Source organism: Cetorhinus maximus, chromosome 20 (genome assembly GCF_964194155.1).
Source record: "Cetorhinus maximus chromosome 20, sCetMax3.hap1.1, whole genome shotgun sequence".
Lineage (NCBI taxonomy): Eukaryota > Metazoa > Chordata > Chondrichthyes > Lamniformes > Cetorhinidae > Cetorhinus > Cetorhinus maximus.
The window spans coordinates 47701727-47719841 of record NC_135898.1 but is presented as its reverse complement, the minus strand read 5'-3'; the positions used below and the strand labels follow the sequence as shown (position 1 = coordinate 47719841).

Below are 18115 nucleotides of genomic sequence, written 5' to 3'. Positions count from 1 at the left end.
GGCTGTATGGAGAAGGCTTGGAGGAAATGAAGGGGCCACGAGGGATGGGGTCAGGGGAGGGGGGGGTGCATAGGCGATAAGAGGAAGAATGTGGAGTATGGAGAGGGAATGGAGTGGATGGGGATTGTGGAGGGTGAGGGTTAGGGTGCCTAACATTAGAAATGTCCCAGTGAATGGAGGGGGCCCTTCTAACCTGCCAATCTCAACATCCACCCATCTCAGGCCTGCTTCTGGAGGCAACAGCCTCAATTCCAGTCTGTCCCTTCCACCCCACAATGAAAATAGCACAGGGGAGGCACTGCTGGGAAGGAAGTGTTGTACAATAGTCTCATAGTTCTTTCTCTGAGGAAAAAACCAGGCCAATGTTTTTGCTCCCCAAATAAAGGAATAACTTTGCAGAAGAAAGAATTGTCATTTATATGCCACCTTTCATGACCTCGGGATGTCCCCAAGTGCTTTACAGCTGATCACGTGTTTTTTTTTAAGTGTAATCTCTGTTGTAATGTATGAAAAACAACAGCTGATAGGTGGAATCTTGAGAGCTCTGAAAAATAATCAAGTTCTGGGTCTTGATCCTACACTGGCTATTGAGGTACCCACCCTGGGGACCTCAATTGGTCACCTCTGGGTCAGACATCCAAGTAAGGATGGTTGGCGAGTTCCTAAGGCTGAAGACCCTGCGGCTTTGGAAGGACAGCAGTACCACCACCACCATAGGAACTGCCATTGTCTGAGGTAGAGCATGGGGAGGGTGCCTCTGAAGAGGTTAGAATTTAGTAAAATATATAATGGCTGCAGCTATCAAGTCACCCATCCACAGAACAGACGACAGCCTCGCCAAGGCCTGCTGATGGCTGTGGCTCTGGTAGGGGAGGGCGAATATAGGTAGCTTTGCAGGCCCCCACTGGCCACCTCCAGGCACCTGCTGGTCTTAGGCTGTCTCTTCCTGGGAAGATCCCAGTGCCATCCCCAGTCTGCCCACAAATGGGCCATTAATTCTGTTGATTGGCTGCCCACCTATGCCTGGTGGGCAGCCTCTGCCAATGATGGGAAAAGGAAGAAGCCAAGCATGGAGCCCTGGGGCACAGTGAAGTTGACTGGACCGGTAGAAATTTGTATCTTAATGTCTGTTTTTGTGCTTTTTGATGGGAGATAAGTGGCTGGAAAGGAGGATTAACTACACATGGAAAAAGATTTGAAAATTTCTGAAACTAAAAGATTTTACATTCCATCAAGCACACCCCTTCAATTAAATAAACAACAATGTTAGTTCACCAGCCAGTGGGCAATCATTTCTTAAAGCACATGAGTCTGGAGTTCCTGCTAGGCTGTAGTACAATTCACCCAAAATTGGCCAAACCAATGCAAAAGATCAAGGAATTTCGAGTACAAGTGATGTCCAGTGCAAATTGAGCATTGACTGTTTTACACTGGTTTCAAAAAAACATGGTGCTGGTCCTCGTCACATAACTCGCCATGTCCTGGATTAAATTAATCACCAAGGTGAGCCTTCACTAATTGTGCCCATTTAAGGGCCTTTGAGGAAGCTCTTAAAATTAATGTGGTTATTTTAGTTGCAAGGACCCTGATAGGCACCTTTTTAAAAAGCTTTTAATATCAAAAAATATTTAATGCCTTAAACTGACTGCACCCAATGTAATTGTTAAATGATTCTATATAATTAAAGTCGTTATCCATTATTTAAAATCAGGTCATGCAGCAATGGTGGACAAGACTGATAAAACATGCTTTTTTCTATGATGCATCCATTTTTAGCTGTATTACTAAAACTGAACAGGTTATCACCCTTAAATACCCTATATACCCATATAAAAGTTGACCCATGACTTTTGGCTTAAATTTTTGTAATTTTTTATAAACCTCATGTAAAAGTCAACCATAGTTTTTCAAGGATCGAAGCCATGGGCTGTTCTGCTCCCCTCCTCTCCCTCTCTGCCCAGGACTCCTTCACACACTAACTGAAAAAAGATGACAGGTAGGAGGCACTGTTCAGGAAAGCACTTCTATTGATCTACTTGTCTGCTGGGAGCTGCTTGAACTGATGCTCCACCAACATCGATATCGTGGACAGCCCAAATCACAGCACTCCCCTGGGACAATAGCGGCTGAACAATCTCCAACCTGGGCTTGGAATTAAACAATGTAATCTATCCAACTGTGGCAGACCAGACCTCGCCAGGGTACACCCATCCATGGTATAACAACAGGACGGGCAGCTGGCCAATCAGTGCACTTACCGCGATAGCCAATCCATGCGCAGGATGCTGTGTGTGCCCAAATCAAGCGCACACATAAAACCCTCAAAAGATATTACTGATGTAAGAATTGACCCTTAACCTTTTGCCAATAAAATTCTCAGAAATTTGATTTTTACACTGGTATATACAATTGATCAAGGATTTTTTTCTTTTAAGCAATCTGCAATCTTTAAAAAAAATATATAACGTTCTAAAATGCTGCCTAATTGTGATGGGGTCATCATAGATTTTGCATTTGAAGATACACAAATGAGGTTGAGTAAACTTTAGCAAAAATTCAATTCGGAGAACTGGCACAATTTGTGCCTGAATTGCCAGTTGCGTCTGAAGTGGAAACTCTCCCTCATATAATACAATGCTCCTTGTTACCATTCTGTTTTGGAAGATGTAAAATTTCTAGGTAATGTTTGTAACGCTTCACATTAATCTTTTTCCTCCTTGTTTTGCAGAGAAAGGGAACCTGAATTTGGAGGCTGATCTGGAGTAAACCACTTTATTATACTACAGTGCAACAAAATACTTTGTCACCACATTACTTGTAACATCCACCTTGGATGATTTGGCGGGGCTAGAATTCCAACTGCTTATTCACAATAAAGGATCCCTAATGTGCTGAGCAGAACACTTCTTATATCAGACAATATTTGAGAGTCCAGCTGCTTTTACTTTAAACGTCATTGTTCTCTTCTGGGCTTTATCAGCTGGTAAAGTTTTTCCGTTCTTAAGACATTTGTGAAGGGAAAAGCTCACTTAGAGTTCCGCTTTCTCCCTTTTCCAGAACTTCACTAAGGAGATTTCCAGGCATCCGTCACTGTTCAGGCCATGCTATGACAGTCAAAGAAAAGAATCAGAAGAATATTGAGTGTTGCTGTTTCAAGATGACCTCTGAAGAAATAGCTGCTTCTGTGTTTGCGACCATAGGGCCAGGAAAGATGATATCAGCCCAGTCAGCTGAAGATGAAAATAGGCTGAGTAGTTCGGGCTGTGATAAAATAAGACATGTTGTCGATGAAGGAATGCTGGATGTGGATCCAATGTCAATCATTCAGGCTCCTCCAGAGGCTCCTTTAGAATTGCAGGGTATGCTGCCAGTGATGTCTGTAGCACAACCGACTGCAAAATACAATGCTAAAAGTGCAAGAGAATTCGAGGATAGCGAAATGGGGACTTCAAGCTCAAAAGTGGGACGTGACAATGTAAACAACTGCAAGTCTAGCCAGGGAAATTGTGACTCCAGCCTGTTTTCGGATCAATCACCAGAGAAACTTAATAAATCATGGCATTTGCAAACCGATGAAGACGTGCACTGGAAGCCCAAGAGTTTCCCCTCTTGCTTGGGAGGAGGGATCAAGGGAAAGGATAAAGATTCAGCAGAGGAAAGGTCTTCAATGGAGCTGCCATCATTATACAACCAAAAGGGAATGGAAGACAACTATCCACACGGTGGTTTGGAGATAAAACACCATGTCAGCTGTGAAAATAATGCATTTTGTCCTGGCCAGTGTTCACTGGGGACTTCAATTTGCAATGTAGAACATAGCTATCGATCCCCACCCTTTAGTTGTACATCAAAAGCGCTATTACAATTTCGAAAGGACTACGTTGCTGAAAGAGTGCACAACAATAATGATGGCTGCCCAGGCTTGCATGCCACACAGGTTGGATTAGGCAGACTGCAGAGAAAGCTAAAGGAGAAAACCTTAACTGATAGGTCTGTGGGAGGTCATTCAATGAACCGATTTTCCATGAAACCTTCCGTTAGCTATCCTGAAGATTTAGGCAATGGCTGTGAAGAAGGGACGGACGATGAGTTTGAACGAAACAAAAAGGAGCGCTCTACCTTGCTGTTTAGAAGATACAATAAGAATAACCGAGAGGTGAAGAAATCAGTTTATACTGGATCCAGGGCATGGACAAGAAGATTACCATCGGGCTATATAGGTGCAAAGGCCAGGAAGGCCATCAGCCAAAAGAAGAACATTCATCTTGATGCCAAACTTCCTAGTGTTCCTGATGAGAAGCTGATGATATGTCAAGCTATGTTGGTGGGAGATGACTGGGTTCATTCCTGGACCAATTCCAGCAGGTGTGAGGTAAGATATCTGTATACAGTGGTGCTCAAATTTGTTGTATTTTGTTGTGTTTGGGAAGAGATGCAAAGAATCCAGTTGCTCATTAGACAATCTACACTGAGGTGTTACTGCAAAAGGTTTGAGGAGTCAATGCTTGATAGTAATTAGCCTCACTGGCTTGAGATGTTTCTCCTTGTCCATGCAGACCAATTCTAGTGCAGGAACTGAAAAATAAATGTCAGCTTGGTCTTCAAAAATTCCCTTGCCTGAATCTGTGGTAAAACACATTACGTGTATCTGAACAGAGAGCTCAAATGACAAACCTTAATCCAGGCTTGCACACGATTTAATAAACAAATACTAAATATAGTGCAGTTATCTTTTGCTTTTAAAATATCTACATTTTATCATAAACACTTGTGTAAATCCTGAGGTAAATTGGGAGTATTAATGTAAAATGCATGTGAACACCTTAGCAGTGACTGTCTAGGAATATTAAACTTGCAGCAATTGTTTATTATAGGCTTGGGTTTGAAGGAATGTTGAATCAGTTCCACATGTAATGAAAACTTGTTTTGTGACTTTCCCAGTAATTTATTCCTTTATCCAAGTAAAATAATCTGTGTGTTGGGTAGGAGGAGGAGTTTGGTTTTTTGATGATAACTCGCTCACTCTATCAGCATAACTGAATTAATTAGTAGTGAGTTATCAACATAACTTAGTACTAATTAATTCAATTATCAGCATAACTGAATTAATTAGTAGTGGGGAGAGATGGTGATGAAGAGAGTCACTTTAACACAGTTTAAATGAAAATTATTAACAGATCACAGAGTGGGAATGTTCTTTATGTAATTGGGTTTAACTTCCATTTGTATCCAAAATTGATTACAGTTGGACTTTCTGTCCTAAAAGAACACCTGTTTAATATGTATTTGATTCCTAAAATTGTATGAGGATGTGTGTTGCCCTTTTATTGACCTTTGCTGTTGGTGTTTTTTCACCACCTGTATCCCACCTGAACTAGCACAGTAACTATGCTGAGCAGCCATTGTTCATCCATATTTACATACAGGGCAAAAACAGAATTACCTGGAAAAACTCAGCAGGTCTGGCAGCATCGGCGGAGAAGAAAAGAGTTGACGTTTCGAGTCCTCATGACCCTTAAGCAGAACTGAGTATAGTTAGGAGAGGGGTGAAATATAAGCTGGTTTAAGGTGGGGGGGTGGGGGAGAGAGAAGTTGAGGGTGGGGTGGTTGTAGGGACAAGCAAGCAGTGATAGGAGCAGATAATCAAAAGATGTCACAGACAAAAGGAACAAAGGGGTGTTGAAGGTGGTGATATTATCTAAGAAAATGTGCTAATTAAGAATGGATGGCAGGACACTCAAGGTACAGCTCTAGTGGGGGTGGGGTGAAAAGGCTGACAAGGTATTACAGTTGTAGATTTAAAAATAATGAAAATAGGTGGGAAAAGAAAACTCTATATAAATTATTGAAAAAACCAAAAGGGAGGTGGAAGAAACGGGGTGGGGATGGGGGGAGGGAGTTTAAGATCTAAAGTTGTTGAATTCAATATTCAGCTCGGAAGGCTGTAAAGTGCCTAGTCGGAAGATGAGGTGCTGTTCCTCCAGTTTGCGCTGGGCTTCACTGGAACAATGCAGCAAGCCAAGGACAGACATGTGGGCAAGAGAGCAGGGTGGAGTGTTAAAATGGCAAGCGACAGGGAGGTTTGGGTCTTTCTCGCAGACAGACCGCAGGTGTTCTACAAAGCGGTCGCCCAGTTTGCGTTTAGTCTCTCCAATATAGAGGAGACCGCATTGGGAGCGACGAATGCAGTAGACTAAGTTAGGGGAAATGCAAGTGAAATGCTGCTTCACTTGAAAGGAGTGTTTGGGCCCTTGGACGGTGAGGAGAGAGGAAGTGAAGGGGCAGGTGTTGCATCTTCTGCGTGGGCATGGGGAGGTGCCATAGGTAGGGGTTGAGGAGTAGGGGGTGATGGAGGAGTAGACCAGGGTGTCCCGGAGGGAACGATCCCTACGGAATGCCGCCAGGGGGGGTGAAGGAAAGATGTGTTTGGTGGTGGCATCATGCTGGAGTTGGCGGAAATGGAGGAGGATGATCCTTTGAATGTGGAGGCTGGTGGGGTGATAAGTGAGGACAAGGGGGACCCTATCATGTTTCTGGGAGGGAGGAGAAGGCGTGAGGACGGATGCGCGGGAGATGGGCCGGACACGGTTGAGGGCCCTGTCAACGACCGTGGGTGGAAAACCTCGATTAAGGAAGAAGGAGGACATGTCAGAGGAACTGTTTTTGAAGGTAGCGTCATCAGAACAGATGCGAAGGAGGCGAAGGAACTGAGAGAATGGGATGGAGTCCTTACAGGAAGCGGGGTGTGAGGAGCTGTAGTCGAGGTAGCTGTGGGAGTCGGTAGGCTTGTAATGGATATTGGTGGACAGTCTATCATCAGAAATTGAGACAGAGAGGTCAAGGAATGGAGGGGAAGTGTCAGAGATGGACCATGTGAAAATGATGGAGGGATGGAGATTGGAAGCAAAATTAATAAATTTTTCCAGGTCCAGACGAGAGCATGAAGCCGCACCGAAGTAATCATCGATGTACCGGAGAAAGAGTTGTGGGAGGGGGCCGGAGTAGGACTGGAACAAGGAGTGTTCCACATACATACATGGGGTATGGGTTCACCCCTCTCTATAACTATACTCAGTTCTGCTGAAGGGTCATGAGGACTCGAAACATCAACTCTTTTCTTCTCTGCCGATGCTGCCAGACCTGCTGAGTTTTTCCAGGTAATTCTGTTTTTGTTTTGGATTTCCAGCATCCGCAGTAGTTTTTTGTTTTTACATACAGGGCTACTTGTCTTAGAAGATTGATCTGAAAGATTATACGCAGGCCTGTTCAGCTCATTTTACAACTACAGAAAGGTCATTTGTTGGATTGCTTTTGTTTAGGAAGAGCTGACTCAGATTTGTAGAAATTACAATGGAAGACTTTATGAAACTGCAGCAAACAGTGTTTGTGTTGTTTAGTCACGTTAAGTTTGGACTTCAGGTATCTGCAAAGGCTCAACTGATTCTGCTTCGCAGGATGGTGAGGAGTTTCAGAACTATTTTAAAATGCTGTATTTTTAGTTTTTACAGTAAAAGCAAGTATTAAAAAATTTCAGAAATGACCCAACCAAGGGAATGGGTAATTTGAACAGAATTACACTGAGAATTAACACCCTATCCAAAGTTTACCAAGTCGGGTTTCCATTCCACTCTTAGTACCAAATCCACCTGGTTGAAGTCACCAGATGAGTAATCTGGACCCCACACAATCATGTTCTGAATTCCAAGCCCTGCTAATCCAGAGGTGAGAGAATTACCTGTTGAACAGCAGACATGAGACAAACCTGGTCAGTGCCACACAGACTATAATCAGGAAAGGTAATGTACAATATGCAAGTGTAAGGCTGTTTAGCAGTGGAAGTTTCAATATTCCAAATGTTGAGACACTCTTAAGGTAGCTATAGATAAAACTATAACCACACTGCATCATGTCATGGATCTTTTGATATCCTCAATGGATATTGAGGTAGAAAGTGCCCCTTTTCCCAGCACTGGTATATTTTCTGAGCAGAGAAACATCAAGTAAAATTGTCCATAAGTGAAACAAAATGTGTTAATTTTAGCCTGCCACAGTTAGTATATTAATGGAGAACTGTTCTTTCTTGAAGGGGCAAATGTCATCCACGAAGCTCAACATCTTTTCCATTGGTTCAATAGGATGCGCCAGCGTCTCTATGATCCATACAATACAGTAATGACTGTACAGAGGCAGCAGTAGATTTTATACCAATAATTTAGCCTTATAAGCAGATTGAGCTCCCCTTCTCTCTACACTCCTAATGTCATGAAACAAATTTGAACTTTACTTTAAATTTCTTGCCTCTGTTTTTCATTTTTGGAATCTATTTTGAATGAAGATAAGAACAGCACATTGTATAATGGTTAGTGGAGTGTAAACACACTGTCCTTCTCTCCCTAATCTTAATGTCACTGAACAAATCAAGTTTGTTTCTACTTTGAACCAGCCTGTTCACATTTCTTGCCGCTATGTTCCATTTTTGGAATCTTTTTTTAATAACAATAAGAACAATACATTGTATAATGGTTTGTGGAGTGTAAACACACTGTTGTATGAACATTTCAAAGACTTACATGATTGACTGAGGACAGAAGTGACAGCTCTGAGATAGCTGCTTTTAGGATGGATGCAGCAACAAACCTTTATCTCTCCTCCCTTTGCTTGCCACTTTTTATGGTCTCCGTCCAATGTTTGTGAGTGTAGTTATCTGAGGGGACCTCAACTATGCATAAAATGCAGTTATGCGATGCAACTGACATGAACTTGCTATGTTCTTGCCAAAGTAGAAACTTAAATGCTTTCCTTTTATGAAAAAAATTATCCTACTTAATTTTTTTAAGTGGGAAAATTGATTATTTATCATTTAACGCCACTTTAAAAAACAATTGCCCACACTTTGCTTAAGGTTTCAACTGTATGCTACACAGCACCAAGATGCTAAGATTTTGTAGCCAATTTTAACACTGCCGACCCAATGGGAACAGTGCGGGCATAAAGTTAAGATCAGGTTTGGGAACTTTCCCCAACATTTACTACAATAGCCATTTTACAAGGCAGTTTTTTTGGTTTTGGGAACCAGGGGCATCCTAAGTTCAATGATGAAATCGTGATCCCCTAACATCGTTCAGGTGCACATGCCATTTTAGCTGTGGGCCAACTAAGGGCTGTAACATTCCTGGGCTCGCCAGTGAAATGTGGCAGCAGGGTTTCATCAAGGCCTGAAGAGGCCCAGATAAGTTTTGAAAATATTTTTTTAAATGGTCCCTTGTGGGACAGGAGAAGCATGTGTCGATTTTACACTGCACTCCATATCCTACCCGCTGGTTTTGGGTGGGGTTGACATTGGGAGCGGAATTGAAGCCGGAAGTGAGGCTTGGTAGTTATCAGGAAGGCCTGATTAATAGCCCTCAGTTAAAATCAATTCCCTTATTCTTTCCCCCTGTGCAGATAACCACTATAAAAAAGGGCTGGCAAAAGGCTTCAAGATATGCCTAGGCAGGAATGAAAACCAATAAGCACACAGCAAAGTGACCAGTGAGAAAAGAATGTGATTTATGTGAATGGACACTTGCTGTGATATTCACTGGCTATTCCAGAGCTCAGCCTGGTTTCCTTTCATGTCCCATCCCCCTGAATTTCTCTATGGTCCTGTTGAATTATTTTTATTCACATGTTGCAGCAATGATGATTCATGGCTCAGGGTGACCAACTCTGAGGGGGGTGAAAATGAGGGATACCTTGCTGGAGGGGCTGTGGGGGGGAGGGGTGCGGGGTGCTGATGAGACCAGATGAACTGAGGTGTTGGGGGAAGGGAGGGGGGGTTCTGATGAGGCTGGAGGAGCCGCTGGGTAGCAGTGGAGGGTGGTTGCTGCTGCCACCCTTGCCCCTCAGGCCTGCTCGGACCTCCTCATCCCCTCAGGCCTGTCAGACCCCCCCCTGCCGAAGGCCTGTCAGATCTTTCTTCTGCCTCAGACCTGCCTAAACATCGCTGGGCCTGTGCCGGACTCGACTTCACGGACTCAGACCTGAGAGTGCCGCTGCTGGCCTGGACACCCACCCCCCGCCCCACTCCATCTTCCTCTGCCACCGGACCCCCAATGCCAATACAACAACCTGCCTGCTGAAGCCAGATAACTCTGAGGAGAGTGCTCCCATGTGGCTGTATGGACTCCAGTATACGCATGCACACTATGCTGTCTCTCTGGACTGTGCAGTAGCACATTGTACATATGCAGACACCAAGATGCCTGCACAGTGGCAAGACGAGACCTTGGGCAGTCTCCTTGCTCACTGGCAAATGGCATTCCAGGAAGCCCACACCCATGGGAAGCCGAATACCAGGACAAACACGGAAACTCTGGCATGGTTGGTCACCCTGTCATAGCATGTACAGCACAAAGGAGGTCATTTATTCCATCGTGCCTCTTTTTGGTAGAGCTAAACTAATTAGTCTCACCACCTTACTCTTTCCACAATGCCCTGTCCTTTTTTTCCCTCCAATTCCCCTTTAAAAGTTACCATTCAATCTGTTGCTACTGACCTTTCTGGCAGCATAGTCCCGATTGTAGTGCTTGTTGAGCAAAAGTGATTTCAGTGGCCATTTTCTTAGTGGAGCCTTTAAGCCTATTGAATCGAGTGAAACTGATTTATTTTGGATATAAATATGAGCGACATTTCTGCTAATTAAGAAGCCAAATAGCATGTTGACTTTTATTGTAAGGGGATTGGAATACAAGTGCTACAATTGAATTGGGCCTATGCTCTCTGGAGTTTAGATGAATGAAAGGTGATCTCATTGAAACATACAAGATTCTGAAGGGTTTGACAGGGTGGATACTGGGAGGCTGTTTCTCCTGGCTGGGGAATCTAGAACATGGGGGGGCTGGATTTTATGTTGGGGGTAGTGGATCAATTACTCATGCCAATTGGCCATTAAATGGTTTGAGTTGGGACTTCTGCCCCTCAACAACAGCAAGTTCCACCTCAACTGCTGGACAATCAGAGGCCAGTATGTCTCCAGTATTGGCAGCACCACCGGCAGCAGTGGCCTCCTAGTACTGCAGCAAGGCCTGCAGGAAGGTGTGCTGTGCTGGAGCTGGGACCAGAGCTAAGTCTGAGGTTCTTGCAGCCCTAGAAAAGTAGGAGAGGGGTTGGTATAGATAAGCTGGGGAATGGGAGGAACCAGGGGTGGGGGAAGACATTTTGGGGGGGCCCTAAGGAAGCACTCCTCACACTACTCCCTCCCCTCACCCCGGTTCCCGGTGCTGCCCATGGGAGCACTGCCTATCAGCTCGCCCATCACTGGTAAAATTGCAGCAGGGTGACCTCCATGCCATTTCATTGCCCTCCCACCTGTCAACCAACTGCCAGGGGACTGTAAAATCCAGTCGGGGCAATGTTTTAGAATAAAGGCTCTACCATTTAGGACTGAGATGAGAAGAATATTTACTTTTTTTTTTATTCGTTCATGTGTTGTGGGCGTTTCTGGCTAGGCCAGCATTTATTGCCCATCCCTAAATTGTCCTTTTTTTTCAGAGGGCATTTAAGACACAACCACATTGCTATAAGTCTGGAGTCACATGTAGGCCAGACCAGGTAAGGACAGCAGATTTCATTCCCTAAAGGAAGCTAGTGCACCAGAAGGGTTTTTACAACAATCTGGCAATATTTTAATTCCAGATTTTTATTGGATTTAAATTTCACCACCTGCCACGGTGGGGTTAGAACCCGTGTCCCCAGAGTATTACCCAGGGTCTCTGGAATACTAGTCCAGTGACAATACCACTATGCCATCGCCTCCCCCAATATCTCATTAGTTTTGATATGAACCATTGGATTTTGGGCGGCATCTTCACAATTTCTTTCATGCTCAGAAGAGTGACCAGAAGAGTGACTATGGTCTGTTTCAATTTTAACCGTAATCCCAGAATATAATCTGAGATTTTTCCGCATGCCCACGTTGCTGCCAACACTTTTTTGATTGTGGCGTATTTTTGTTCTGTTTTCTGATGAATGTGAGGCATAGTAAAACAGGTCTATGTTTGCCATCTCTCTGCACTTGAAATAATATGACCCCCAGACCTGTTGACAATGCAGCTGCTGCTACGATGATTGGCACAGAACTACCAATGTGCCAAAATTTCAGAGGATATTAGAAGTTGTTTAATCTTTTCAAAAGCATTTCTCTGGTCCATGTTCCAGCACCACTGTTGACCCTGTCTCAAAAGGCTCATTGACCTCTGCCAAATTTGGTCGGAACTTGCCCACTTGCTTGGCCATCCTGAGGATTCTCTGAAGCTGAGTGGTGTACCTGTGTAGTGGAAACTCTGATAATTTTTATTATTCGTGGGTCGATTGTTATTCCAGGGGCTCGCACTGTGATCTAGAAATTTGATGATACGTTTGGCGAACTCAGATTTTTCATTCAGTGTTAGGCCTGCATCCTGTAAGACACTCAGGACTGCCCTAACTCTACTGTCATTCTCTTCTCTTATGGAGCCATGTACAAGTATGTCATTCATAAAGTGTATTACTGCTTCAGTGTCTTCTAGGGTTTGAGACATTGTTCTCTGGAAAATCTCAGGACCAGACACAATTCCAAATGGTAATCTATTAAAGCAATGATGACCAAATGGTGTCATAAAAGTGGTCAGCAATCTGGATTCTTTGTCCAGAGGCAACTGCCAAAATCTGCTGTTTGCATCTTATCTAGTGAATAGAGTACTCTTGGCTAGTTTGGCAAGACTCTCGAGCACTGAGGCCTTTGGGTGGATCGCATGTTCCACTGATTTGTTTAGTTGAGTTAAATTTATGCAGATTCTAATTGATCCATTTGGCTTGGGGACTGTAACCATTCCCGAACACCATTTTGTTGGCATAGTTAGTGGTGAGAGAACTCCTTGCTGTTGCATCCTCTCAATTTTACCCTTGACTTGGTCCAAGAGTGGGTGAGGGACTTCCCTCACTGTAAAAAAAAAAGGGCAACTTGGTGTAACATCAGCTCAGGGTGATATGGTACTTGGTCTTTAGTTTCCCTAGGTTGGTAAATAATTTTGGAAATTGATTCCTGAATATATTGCTGGAGTGCTCATCAGCAACTTCATCCAGCTTCAATCTTAAGCATGCCTTTCCACTCAGTAGAGAACATTCTTGATTTTGAATGACATATAAAGGTTCAAAGATTCCCCTATCAACTTTGTCACGAATTGGCCTTTGACTTTCAATGTAATCCCATTGTAATCCGGACCCTGTAATTTGAAAGATATGGGTTGCAATGTCATCTGCTTGAGCCATTTGATGTCATCTGAGAAAACAGAAACACCTGCCCCTGTGTCTAATTTAAACTCTGTGGGGTGTCCATTCACTTCAAGTTTAGTACTTCAGTATATATTTGCAGCATTGTTTAACTCTTCTAGGAAGGTTACTTCCTTTATTTGTAGTTATTACACTTCTTGTATGTGGCTCTGGTTTAAAAATTTTCTCCCTCGTCTTACAGGTTGTCAGCATTTTTGAACGACAGTGTTTTAAGTGGCCTTGGCTCCTCCTGCTGGACACTCTTTTCGCTTGTGCCTGCCACACCAATGATATTTTGAGATAGCAGTTTGGCCCGCTTTTGCCTGTTTTGGCAGGCTTGGGCTTTGGCATGCTTTCTTTTTTATGGCTTACAAATGGAATGGTCTCACTCAATCATCTCCCTGGGACCTCTGCTTCTCTGCAAACAAAACCCTATTCTGTTTTCTGAGCTCAGTTTGCTTCATGATTTGTATTTATTTTGTTAATGTTAAATTCTTTCATCTGCAAGGGATCTGATCATGCTTCATCTAAGACCCCTACACGAATTAACTCGTCCCTTAAGATTCCATAATTGCAGTTCCCTGCCTGCCTGCATGGTTTGTTAATGAATGAATGTTTTCGCCTGGTCTTTGCTTCTCTTGTTAAATTTAGCCCTTTTGATTACTAGATTCCGACGGTTGCTGAGATATGAATTGAAAGCTTGCAGGACGAAGTTGATGTCTCATCAACCCCCTGCCTTGCTATCACGTTGTCAGCAATAGATCCAATTGCTTAATGTAGTATACTGACCTGGTCTTTTTGATTTTTTTTGTGTAAGCTAGAAGTGGTTCTGTACCTTGTAAACCTCTTTCCCCTGTTGTCCCAGTTTTAGGCCTGTTGTAAGCATTCAGGGCTCCAAAATAGTTCTGGGAGTAGTAGTGTGGATTCCATGCCTCTACTGAGTCCTGGGATTTTTCCTGCTTCTGTTCTGCTGCTTGTTGCTTCGGGTCTGTGCCCACTGATGCCTCGGTCTGTGTCTCAACTTATATCTGTTGCACCCGTGATGCTCTGATTCTGTGGCGAGTGTCAAATTTGTTCCTTTTGTCCTTCTTTCAAAGATCTCTTGACTTTTCAAGTCTGTAGTTTCTTTTTAAAGTTTGCTGAGTCTTTTACTCTCTGTCCACTGCCACAACCACTGCCAACATGCTTCATTGAGTAGTTGAACTCGAACTCCTAGTTAGGGTCAACTGGGTTCTTTGGGGCTTGTCTATTCTCCCAAAGTAAGCTGATCGAGACTTTAGTTTCTTAAAACCATTACTCTTTATTTATATTTAGAATGTACGTAGTGGGTACTCTTCTAGAGGTTGGAACTTCTCCGTCCAGATCTCTCTGTCATGTGATGTTACATCATTATTACATCATCATGTGCTTCTGATGTTAACCCTTTACTCTACAAGCACCATGTGCTTAAATTCAGGCTGATGTCTAGTCCAGTACTGAGGTAATGCTGCGCTGTCAGGTGAGATGTTAAACCGAGGCCCCATTTGTCCCCTCAAGTGGGCATAAAATATCCAATGGAATTAATTTCAAGAAAAGCAGGGAAGTTCTCCCATGTCCTGGCCAATATTTATCCCTCAACCAGTATCACTAAAACAGATAATCTGATTTTCACAGTGCTGTTTGTGGGGGCATGCTATTTGTAAATTGGTTGCTGCATTTTCCGACATTACAATAATGACTGCACTTCAGAAATACTTCATTGACTTGCAGGGCCCTCCATATCCTGAGGTCAAGAAAGGCACCATATATAAATAGTTTTTCTTTCTTTCCAAATGGTTTTGAACCCTTTCGTATTCGTTTTGTCAGTCTTGGTCCGAATACTTGCCCAATGCTTATGACCTGCTTTGCTCACCAAGACTCATAGAGATCAAACCAATTTAATGCTGTGACTTTCCAGCAATTCACAGTGACCTGCCCTTACTCTGTTGCAGAAACATTGTTTTCCTCCAGAAGCAAACTCTTTAATCATATTTGAGCGCGAGCACGAAGCTCTTTGTTCATTTAGACTAATTATTTGTGCCTTTTCAGATGAAGCTGTTTGTCATTGATAAAGAACATTCATCTTTTGTTATTGTTGATGTAAGCTATTATTAAAATGTAAGAATTTGGAATCTATGTAAGCATTGCCATTTATCAACAAATAGACTGCTTATTGTGTGTTGCGCAAATAGGCTTTTGTCATTTTCATGTGACCTGCATTTTGAATTGTTTTCAATGAAAATCACAAGGAAAGCGATATAAATGATTAAGTATCACTGGTAATTGTGAGTACGTGTATGGGGGAGTATGGAGCAAAGATCAGTCAGGTCCCTTTTGGCCCCTGGTCTTTTTTCTGTACAGTGGGTGCTTGTGTGCAATGACGATCATTTGAAACGAGCTATAGGATGTCTATTGTTTGTTAATGTTAAGCCCACTTAAAGGATCTGACAAAGGTGTTGTGAAAGTTTAAGGAGCTGGAATTTAACTTTTTCAATCCACCCCATATTCCTGGATACTACCTCTGTCAGTGTATACCTTTTGTGAGACGCCTTTGGTTTAGCATGGAATTCATGTCAGTAAATAATAAAAGACTATAAAATAAACTGTCGTCTTTCCAGGAAAGTCGAGGATGTGTGCAGAGATAAAGAATTGGCTTTCAAACTTGATTCCCAACTCTCAAACAGCTTGTTGTTAGATTGCCCTGAATGGATTTTTTAATATCCTGACCATTATTCAAGATTACTTTTCCCATATCCTCTTGCAATAATTCATTATGTAGCTCAATTACATTAAACCACAAAGCTTTGTCCTATGATTAAAAAATGTGGTGGTAATCTTCGAGGTCCCTGACCTGGTACTTCAGGTATAATCAGGCCATGATGATGTATGTTGTGTTCTTCATCAAACAATGTTACACTTGGGAGATTATCCATCCTGGTGTTACTTCCAGATGTAGAATCCCATGAGCAAACACAAGTTTTATGTGAACAGATTCATGTGGTATATGTGAAAGCTCCTGGGATTCAAACGCTCTGTGAATATGCTGCATCCCTTGTACTTACCTGAAGTTAACTTTATGCAGACTGACTACCACTTGTTTCTCGAAAATATCAGTAATCTACAGCGGACACAGAGTCCATGACTCTCAAAATCGAAGTTCATTAGGATTCTGAACTTTACACTAAAAGCACTAAATATTCAGATTGTTGCAATACTGGGAGCAGCAGCAATAGAGAACTTGTTAAGATGTGCTCAGTTGTCTGGTTTGCTGCTTGTTTTAAGGGTAAGGATGGAAATCTGCAGGTTACTTTTTCTGCACAAATGGAAAGTTCTGAGCAAGGCATATCTTTGTATCTTTAGTCCCTATTGATTAAATGGAATAGGCTACAAAGTCTCACGTGCTTATCAGGGTCAACTTTATGCAAACTATCTACACTTTCCTCAAAATGTTAGTAACCATTGGCAAGCTTAAGATTCTTGTTAAACTTGAGCAAATAATTAGTCTGTGATTAATTGACTTTGGAATTAGAGAATTGAAAAATAGTAATTGTAATTTAATACATTAAAATAGACCTAATTAACAGCAATTATATTAATCGCCTTCTATCTAAGGAGTTTATTTTAAGTTTCTAGTTAGGATTGAGAGACAGCTGTGACCCGCAGACTGCTGTTCCTGTGTCATGTGGGAACTTCAGGACACGTGTCCCGACGACCCATGTGTGCAGGAGCTGCATGAACTCCAGCTGTGGGTTTCTGAGTTTGAGAGGCGGCTGAATTCACTGCAGAACGCATGGGTGGCTGAATGATTCCTGGATTTCAGCTACTAAGAGGTAGTCACACCACACCTAATTGAGAGTTCAGGGTGGCTACCTGGAGGGGTAGGAAGAGGCAGGCAGTGCAGGAATGTTCCGGGAGTGTTTTTATTTGCTCACAGGATGAGGGTCGCTGGCAAGGCTAGGATAGCCTGTCCCTAATTGACCTTGAGAAGGTGGTGGTGAGTTGCCTTCTTGGACCACTGCTGTCCATGTGGTGTAGGTACACCCACAATGCTGTTCTAGATTTGACCCAATGACAGTGAAGGTATGGTGATATAGTTCAGTCAGGATGTTGTGTGACCTGGAGGGGATGTGTTCCCATGTGCCTGCTGCCTTTGTTCTTCTAATGTGGTAGAGGTTGTGGGTTTGCAAAATGCATTCAAAGGAGCTTGGGAGAGTTCTGCAGTGCGTCTGGTAGAGATACTTGGTACTTGAACCTAGCCAGTAAAGCCCACATTCCAGGAATGAATAAAAAAAAGCTTTTGAACCTGTGGTAATTATGGTCTTATTTAGTGTGTAAGATACTTTTAAGAATAATGCTTGTTAAGGAATGATATTTAGTACCCAATAGGAGAGTAGCGCGGGCTACCTCTGTAGTTAGTTTGAAGTGAGAGCACATGTTTAGTTGCTGCTGAGTACCTTTGTAAATAAATAAAATTTTCCACCTAAGAAGTGTCTGCTGATTAACTCAATCAACCGTCCCAACTCGGCCGCCACACACAACAAACTGACAACAAGGTAAGACAAGACTAGTGGAAGAAATCAAGTGAAACAAAATCGGCATTGTACCTCATCCAGTAATTGTAAGTAGAAGCTCAGTTTGAATCAACATGTTTTAGAGCCCAAACTCCACACCTTGTTTTCATTTTCATTCATGGGATATCGGAGTCGCTGGCTGGGCCAGCATTTATTGCCCACCTCTAATTGCCCTTGAGGAGGTGGTGGTGAGCTCCCTTCTTGAACTGCTGCAATCCATGTGGTGTAGGTACACC

The 18115-nt window shown here is 42.9% G+C and overlaps 1 protein-coding gene across 2 annotated transcripts in view; it reads left to right on the top strand.

Annotated features, from left to right (window-relative positions):
• plce1 (phospholipase C, epsilon 1) overlaps positions 1-18115 on the top strand; it is a 368859-nt gene that overhangs the window by 15439 nt on the left and 335305 nt on the right. For both annotated transcript variants that reach the window (XM_078566023.1, XM_078566021.1), the window contains exon 2: positions 2729-4372. In XM_078566023.1, the coding sequence (XP_078422149.1) occupies positions 3107-4372 (1266 nt within the window). In that variant the 5' untranslated portion in view covers positions 2729-3106. The remainder of the gene's footprint in view (positions 1-2728; positions 4373-18115) is intronic.